The 8,508-nt window shown below is 53.6% G+C and overlaps 1 protein-coding gene across 1 annotated transcript; it reads left to right on the top strand.

Annotated features, from left to right (window-relative positions):
- Positions 1-1,497: 1,497 nt before the first annotated feature.
- HAND1 (heart and neural crest derivatives expressed 1) lies at positions 1,498-4,887 on the top strand. The gene is made up of 2 exons (XM_065874593.1): positions 1,498-2,269; positions 3,877-4,887. The coding sequence occupies exons 1-2, from the start codon at positions 1,718-1,720 to the stop codon at positions 3,979-3,981; spliced, it is 657 nt and encodes a 218-aa protein (XP_065730665.1). The 5' UTR covers positions 1,498-1,717; the 3' UTR covers positions 3,982-4,887.
- Positions 4,888-8,508: the final 3,621 nt, after the last annotated feature.

Genomic DNA, 8,508 nt, shown 5'->3' with positions numbered 1-8,508 from the left:
AAATAAATTAAAAAAAATAAAAAGAGCAGTCATGTATTTCTCTTCTCCTTTCACCCTCGCCTCCACATTGCTTTTGAGAGAAGGGCACACTCCCTCAGCTTCCCTATCTGTAAAATCTAGGTGAAGGCCTTTTTGCTCCATGATTCTAGATTCCTTTTCTTGGGCCCACGGGGAGGGGTGGCAGACGCTGTCCTGGACGTTGACAGGCCACGTAGGGAAGGGGCTTGGCTGGGAAAGGCTGGTGAGGATGGAGGGACCCAGGTATGAGGACATCAGCTGGGAAGATACCCATCGGGAGGTAAGACAGAGAACTCCAACCGCAAGCGCTGCCACCCTGGGATTCCCAGGTCCCAATGCCAGCCCAGAGAAAGGCCCCCGCGGACAGAATCCAACAAGCGTTAAGGCCCCTAGCCGGGAGTGGGAATAGCGGACGTCTGCGCGGCCAGGACCGCAGCGTCTCTACGCCAGTGGGTGTGAGATGCCAGGTTTCTCCGGCTGCGTGAGCCTCTCGGAGAGTGTGGAGGTCGTGGTCTCCTCGGTGTGTGTTTACCGCCAAACGCTGACTTCTCGCAGTGTGACCTTTGGCGCCGAGAATCGAACATTCTCAAGCTGTGATAACCTGCATGTGGTGGCCCAACGTAGCCGAGCTCCGGGCTCTCCGTTCAAGCCCCGCGGGAAGGAGGCTGCCCCTGCATCAGCCTGGCTGGCCTTTGGACTGGATCAGGCGCCCAGGAGGCGAGAAGGGTGGACCTCAAGCTCTGGAGCCCGGAATAAACCAGTAAATGCCTGTGGGCTTGGAGCCCTCATCCCCCTACTCGCCACCCCTCTCATTCCACCTCCTGTCCCCTGCTTCTTCCCCAGTGGGTGGCCGCCTGCGCCGTAGAGGACAAGACTTGGCCAGAGTTGGCGGGTGCTCTACCGGGTGCAGGACCTGCTGCAGTCCCGCAGAATGGGCCGGTGACTAAGGACTGGGGGTGCTTAGGGAACAACATTGGGGGCCTATCTTGCCTCCAACAGCGGTCTCTCCTTTTCTGGCTCTGAGACCAAGTAGAGCAGATGCCGCTCAGGACTGGGAACCTCTGGAATTTCTATTTTGGATTCTGGAAGGTCTAGGAACAAGAACCTTTCTCTTTTTTTGCACCTCAGTTTCGTTATCTGTAAAATCTAGGTGAAGGCCTTTTCTCTCCATGATTCTAGATTCCTTTTCTTGGGCCCACGGGGAGGGGGTGACAGACGCCGTCCTGGGCGTTGACAGGTCTGTGTCTCAAGTACTAGCCCCCATCTCCCCAACAAGTCGGGAACTGGGGGGGGGAGGGGCGGAGGCGGGGCCGCCTCCCTGTCCCCGCAGGCGGCCTGAGTCGAGTAGCGCTAGCTGAGCTTAAAACCAGGGACGGCCATCCCCCTTTCCTCCTCCCCGCCCCCCTGCCATTGGCTCCAGGGAGAGGTTGACATCAAAGCCCCAGGCTTATATAAGCCAGACCCTGAAGGGGAGGCCGCAGAAGGGTTAAACAGGTCTCTCGGCATCCTCGTCCTCGCCTGCAACAGAAGCCGGCCAGAAGACGGCCTGCGGGTGTGATCTTCAGCCTTGCCCCAGAATCTCTCAAAGCCAGTGCCCACCAGAGCGCCGCCCCAGAGCCCACGGGTGGCCCCGGCTGTCTCTGGGGCGCATGGGGCGGCGCTAATCGGTCTGGCGGCGCAGGCCAGGGGCCGCTCCAACATGAACCTCGTGGGCAGCTACGCACACCATCACCACCATCACCATCATCACCACCCTCACCCCGCGCACCCCATGCTCCACGAGCCCTTCCTCTTCGGCCCTGCCTCGCGCTGTCACCAGGAGCGGCCCTACTTCCAGAGCTGGCTGCTGAGCCCCGCTGACGCTGCCCCGGACTTCCCCGCAGGCGGGCCACCGCCCGCAGCCGCTGCAGCCGCCGCCTCCTACGGTCCAGACGCCAGGGCCGGCCAGAGCCCCGGGCGGCTGGAGGCGCTCGGCGGCCGCCTGGGCCGGCGGAAAGGCTCAGGACCCAAGAAGGAGCGGAGACGCACAGAGAGCATTAACAGCGCGTTCGCCGAGCTGCGCGAGTGCATCCCCAATGTCCCGGCTGACACCAAGCTCTCCAAGATCAAGACTCTGCGCCTGGCCACCAGCTACATCGCCTACCTGATGGACGTGCTGGCCAAGGACGCACAGGCCGGCGACCCCGAGGCCTTCAAGGCCGAACTCAAGAAGGCGGATGGCGGTCGTGAGAGCAAGCGGAAAAGAGAGCTGGTAAGTCCGGGTCCCGTACACTCTAGCCAAGGGCGCGGGCGCGGTGAGCATCGGTAGGCCGAGTATGCAGGGGAAGGAGTCTGCGTTGCCGTTCATGCAATTTTGAGAGACTGCGGGGAGTTCTGAGATGGTTTAAATGTGGGATTGTGTGCATGGAGGGAGGCAGATTCATATTTGAATTCATCTGTAATGTGGATAGTGTTTGTAAGGCTGTGAATGAAGACAGAATCTTACACTTTTCGGACAGGCTCATAGGATCCCTTCTAAGAATCCACTGGAAGCTTCAGACCCCGAGAAAATGCACACACCATATATTTCACTTCCAGTTTCAAGGGGTCCTGATTCATCCCTGGGATCTCCTGGAAGCCAGGTTAAGAATGCTGTAGGAGTTCGTTACTTTAATTTGCCTGAATGTGAATTGATGCATATGGGCTCTGCTGCTGTTTTCAAAGGGCCTTTGCTAGAGAGGCTGGTCTACTTTCATCATTGTACAGATAGGGAAACTGAGGCCCAGAACAGGACAGGATGTGAAGGCCACCTACCCGAGGAGTTGTTTACTTGGGTAAAACAAGTCAGTTTATTCCCTGGAGGAATAAACATCTGGAGGATATTTCACCGCTCCACTCCCCACGGCTGGTTCCTAGGGCCACCTTGATGGTTTTGTGTATAAACGCCGACAAGCAAGTCACTCACTTCTTTTGGCTTTGGAGATCGCAATCCCTACTCGGCTTTTTTCGATCCTCTCCAGTGAGGCGACACTTCTGGAGCTGAGTTTCGCTGGCGCTGGGCTCTGGGACCTCTGAAGCAGTGATTTCCAAGCTGAGGAACTGAACTAGTTTCTCTAGATGGGTGCGCTCAGGAACACCGCGCGTTGGAGACTAGAGAGCCTCCTGGGTTTTATCTGACCCGCAGGGGCTGTGGTAAACTAGGGAAGTCACCTGAGGAGACTGGGAAAGACCGTGGTCATCGAGTCTGTAAACCGCCGCCCTGGGCTGGAGGACATGCAGGCCCGGGCGACGCCCTCGTTGGAAGTAGTTATTGGGCGTCTCCCCACTCCCTGCACTTTGCCGCCTCCTTCAAGTAGCAGGGAAGGGGGATGCTAAGCCAGGTCGACTCCCCCGCTCATTCGTGTAGCCTTCTGAGTGCCCAGAGCCGGCTGCAGAGACCCAACCCTGTATCCAAGCCCAGGCGCTATAAACTAGGTCGGAAAGTGGGATGTGTGCGGGGAGCATGTCCGCGAGCGAGGAAGCTGTTGATTCGCACCCCTCCCATTCCAACCCCTGCAGTCTCCCTTCGGCGCCATAAAGCCAAACCTAAGAGCATTCGTTCCACCAGCTGCAGAAAATTCTCACTACCAAACCCCCAGAAGCTGCCCAGCCCATCCCGGCCCCCCCAACCCCGCCCCGGGAACTCGGCGCATAAAGGCAAATTTATGAGCCTGTTTGCCTATTTCACAAACAGAAATTCCTCACTTATTTAAAGGCTCCCAGTTACTGCTCCCAACACCTTTTACCCCACCCCCACTTTTACCCCACGCCTGGGCGAGCGGAGCAGAAACATTTAAACCTGTCTCTCTCGCCTCTTTTCTTGTGTGTGTCCTCTGGCAGCAGCAGCACGAAGGCTTTCCTCCTGCCCTGGGCCCAGGCGAGAAGAGGATTAAAGGGCGCACAGGTTGGCCGCAGCAAGTTTGGGCGCTGGAGTTAAACCAGTGAGCCGAGGCCTGCGCCGAGGACCCCGCCACGGCTGCTCGACCCCGGAGCCCCGGGAGCAGAGGAAGGCGGAGGCGAGTGCCGGGCTCTGGGTGCCAGGGGCTTATGGGGAGCATCCCGCCTGGCCTCCGCTGGGGCGCTGGCAGGTCGCTTGGCTGCATCTACACATTTGGATCGCACGTGCAATGTCATTTGAAATTGTTTTTAATACGTGAAGAGAAAGAGAAATATATATATAAAACCCCCACCCCTGCAACCGAGAGGGAGGCTCGTGGCTGCACGATTCGAAAAGGAAGGACTGCGGGACCCAAGCGCGCTAAGACGTACCCTTCCAACCCTTCTGGGGCGAGTTTAGAACCCCTAACGCCTTCCTCACTACACTGTCTGCCTGTCTTTCTCGCCCCCCTGTCGGCTTCGCGTCAAAACCCTCCTCAAGCTCTCCTCCCTAATTAAAATGCAATAAGAGGAATCAATAGTTTTCTGCCAGGGAAAGAGAACCAAACCAGGAAGATGGAGGGCTGCCTTTGTTGTTGTCCTCCCTCAAACAATGGTGTTTTTATTTTATTTTATTTTTGTCGCTGCACTTCCTACTTAGTTCCAAGGGAAATGGCTCTTTCTTTACCTTTCTTTCCTTCCTTCTTGCGTTTTGTTCTTTCTTCTTGCTTTTCTTCCTTTCTCTTTCTTTCTTTTTCTTCCTTTTCGTTCTTCCTTCCTTTGTAAATAAAAACTTTTCCCTTTGTTGAAAAGTTTTTATGTATTAAACTACCTACCATGCCTGCTGCGCTCAGGTGTTCGTTTATCCCCCGTCCTCACCCTTTTTCTACCTCAAATCTATATGACCACTCACCGCCCCCTCCCTTTGCAAAGCAGTATCTATGCTCTTGACTAATAAAACATTTTCTGAAATCAGCAGAAGCCTGTGTGGTATCTTGGCGAGTATCCCCACCCCGCTCCATCGTTTCTGCTAGTTAGAGCACCTCCTGTTCTACTTCTCTTTTGATAAATGCCAAGCCAAACTGCAAATCAAATCAAGGGAAGGGGGCAGATAAAGGAGTCCTGGAACAAAGAGTTGAGTTCTCCTTAGAAGATAATGGGGGGTGTGTGTGTGGGGACAGGATAGATTTAATGAACCCACAGAACAGAAGACTGGAAACGAATCAGATCCAGAGGGGATGAGCGAGGACTTTTGTGGGTCAGAATTTGGGCCTGTCTGTGGGTTAGTAGGCACATCGGTGTCTGCAGGCCGCGGTTTGGGGTTATTGGGAAGGGGGTCTTGTCACACAAACGAGGGACAACGCGAGGGCAGGGTAGCTCAGAACAGGGGAATGCCCTCGGGAATACTTTCGCGTATGTGAAATTCTGAAACTGCAGTTGCACGTGTCATGGTGCAGGAAATCACACGGGGCCCCGTGGCTGAGCGGGGGCCAACGAGGGGCTGCGGAGCACAGTCCCAGCACGCGGTAAGGACTCGGCAAGGCGCAGCAGCTATGATTTTATACATGAGTGAAAGAAGCGTGAGTGCTCACGGTCAAAGTGAGACGTTTAGGTTTCTCTCTAGCAACAAAGCACTCAAGTATCTGTGAGAGTATATGGATTTTGTGCAAAGGGATGGGGGGGCGGTATGTGCAGGCTAATTCGGGCACTTAAGAAATGTGCGGAGAGCAGTTTCCGAGCCTCCACGTGTGCACCCATGGCTAGTTGTAGGGGTGAATAAAAGCGGGTGCATTTGTCAAGGTGCGGGTGCGTGCTGGGCTGAACTGGGGCGGGCAAATGCAGGCGTTTCTGTGTCCCTGAATAACAGCGTACGGACAACCAGTGTGGTTGTGCGCAACCGTGTGCGAGGCTCTAGGCTAAGCGCTTTTATATCTCCTAACAGCTCGCACGATCGTCCGAGGGAGCTCATGGTCTGCGGTGCCTGCACGGCCCCCGGAGCGCGCTGCGAGCGAGGCGTTAGGACGCGCGCGGGTCTCTCGGCGCTTTCTCGCTCCACATCCGGAGCTGGAGGCCCGGGCTTGGGGCCGAGAAAGGAGACCCTGCGCAGCTCCGGGGCCAGGCGTGCCCCAGGCGCCTCGTCCCGGCATCGGGGTGAATATGGGGCCCCATTAGTTTGGGCTGTAAACACCGTGGCAGTGCTGAGCGGCCACGCGGGCCTTTCCGGACGCGAAGGAGTTAATAAAAGGTGTTTTATGGGCGCGAGGAAACGGCGGCGGAGGTATGACCTTCTCTCTACTCTGACCCCCTACTTTTTCCTTTATTCCCCCTCGCCACCCGCCGCCAGATCAAACAGGCCCGCGATTTAACTAGGGCAACACCTCACGGTAACGAGCAGTCCTGGCACACCCCTCCCCCGGCCTCAGTACCCGGCCCGAGGCCCCAAGGCCTCTCCAGGAGGAGCAGAAAAGAAAAATCGACTTTTCCTTTTTTCATTTTCTTTCCAAGAGCTGGGAAGCTCCTAAGAAATCCGGAGAAAGAGACCCAGGGAGCAAGCCGACTGAGGTGCCCCAGCCCGGAGGGGACCTTTCCTAGATTTGAACCCAGGACTCCAGTTTAGTTTACAGACCATTCTCTGGCTAAACACAGAGCACGCCGCCCGCGACTATTTTTAGCACCACGAAGTATCCCAGGCACGGGAAGAATGCGCACCCGGGTCTTGCTTTCTTGTAGCCCCGGCCAGTGAGAGGAGAGAGGGGTACCGAGGGGTACCGCCCGTGGCAGCCAGAGCCAAGTTTGGCATATAAACAGGCCTCCTCCGAAAACCCCATACGGCCGGGCGCAAACCCTCTTGGAGAAGACGGCGGAGGAACCTAACATTCGGTCCCAGCCATGTCTGCTCCCGATCTCAGACCTAGCACCCAGAAGCTGAGACAGGGGGCCAGTGCCCATTGAGGGGGTCACCAGGATCTCTTCCCAGTTTCCCCAAGACTTACTTCACCGCCTAGAACGCCCGTGCCACATTTCCAGCCCTCACTCCCCGACTGCAAAAGCCGAGCCCCCAGCACAGAACAGAGTTGCTCCCGGTTTCACAAACCAGTTTTCACCAAGGGCTCCAGATTCGGGGTCCAGATCTTCTCCCGGCACCGGGCTCTAACTCCTTTCATCCGTCATTAGCTCTCCCTCCATGGAATAGTTTTAGAGCCTGCCTTTTACTTTCTTATTCTCTCCCAGGTTTCAACGCGGTTTGTCCGAAACCCACCTCCACCTGGCTGTGGCAGATGGTATCATTATTCATTTGAATTAAGGACATAACATTTTTTTTTAATCTGGGAGGTGGGGTAATGGAATGATCACTAACTTCAAAGCAAATTCCCGGAATTTGTCGTAAGGAAATACTAACTGATGTTACGAAGCTTTAACTAAAGGACTAGTCTCCTAAAGAGTAAAAAGTATAAAGGGACCTCCAATGTGTTATAATTACAGAACTGTTTGAATAAATCCATCAGTGGGTTACTACTCAGCCCCTAGAAAAAATGTGGTAATTGATATGGAGAGTGTTCCTGATACAAGAGAGGGAAAACAAAACCCTCTCAGCTTACTAAAGCTGGCAGTGACCTGCTTTATGTAAAAATAAATACATAAATATCATTCGTGGAGAAAAAGTGGAAGAATATACATCAAAACATTTACACCTCTACCTCTGAGTTGTGGGAATAAGGATAATTTTGACTTTTCCTCCTACTTAGCCATATCTGTCTATCTATCTATACTACAATGAATAAGTATTACTTTTGCAATAAAAACTTAAGCTGAAATTTCCTTCTAATTTCTCCTGTGGCCAGTGTAGTTTCAGTACGCTGTTTATTCAACATGCATTAATTGAGTGCCCACCTTGTGCTCGGCACTGTGGGTATAAGTAATGAATAAGAAATAATCCTAATAATTACTATCAATTAATATACCATAGTTAAATATTTGTCTTGAAGGGTTTATTATTCCTTCCACACAGTAAATGTAGTCTTTTTCTCACATTTAAAACCTGTAATACATGAAATAATAACAACAGTTATATTTTATTAAGGAGATTTATTTAAGCCCTTAGCATGTATTATTTCATTCAAGCCTCACAAGGATTGTGCGAGGTTAATACTCAGGCAGCTGAGGCTCAGAGAGGTGAAGAACTTTGTTCAAGGTCATACATAGGAGGTAAAAGGCAGGCTGGGCTTGGATGAAAGGGCAGGTCTGGCTGCCTCCAGAGACTTGGCTTTTCCCCACATCTTGGAGCACCTCCGAGTTGTGTGTGTGTGTGTGTGTGTGTGTGTGTGTGTGTTTACAAATACAGCCTCTCTTAGTCTGATCTTTGGTCCCCAAAGTAAGTAGAGAAAGAAAGAAGGGGGTTTGTGAAGGGATCTGGGATGCTAACTCCAGCCTTCCCCTGGAACCCTCTTCCTCTGTCCTGGATCAGAGTGGATCCCATCTATAAAATGAGGAAGGGGTGGGCTTCTTGACCTCTAGGTTCTTTCCTAACTGTAAAACTGATCCTAGGAATATACTTTCTGCTGGTGAAAAACTCAGCACTTTATTCTTTGCACCAGC

Source organism: Phocoena phocoena, chromosome 3 (genome assembly GCF_963924675.1).
Source record: "Phocoena phocoena chromosome 3, mPhoPho1.1, whole genome shotgun sequence".
Classification (NCBI taxonomy): domain Eukaryota; kingdom Metazoa; phylum Chordata; class Mammalia; order Artiodactyla; family Phocoenidae; genus Phocoena; species Phocoena phocoena.
The sequence above is the reverse complement of the archived record's forward strand: the minus strand, read 5'-3'. Positions and strand labels throughout refer to the sequence as shown.

Excerpts from the sequence above, each read along its gene's own strand:
- HAND1 (XM_065874593.1), top strand. The coding sequence starts at position 1,718 with ATGAACCTCGTGGGCAGCTACGCACACCATCACCACCATCACCATCAT. Across the intron at positions 2,270-3,876 it reads GCAAGCGGAAAAGAGAGCTG|CAGCAGCACGAAGGCTTTCC; the intron begins GTAAGTCCGGGT and ends GTCCTCTGGCAG.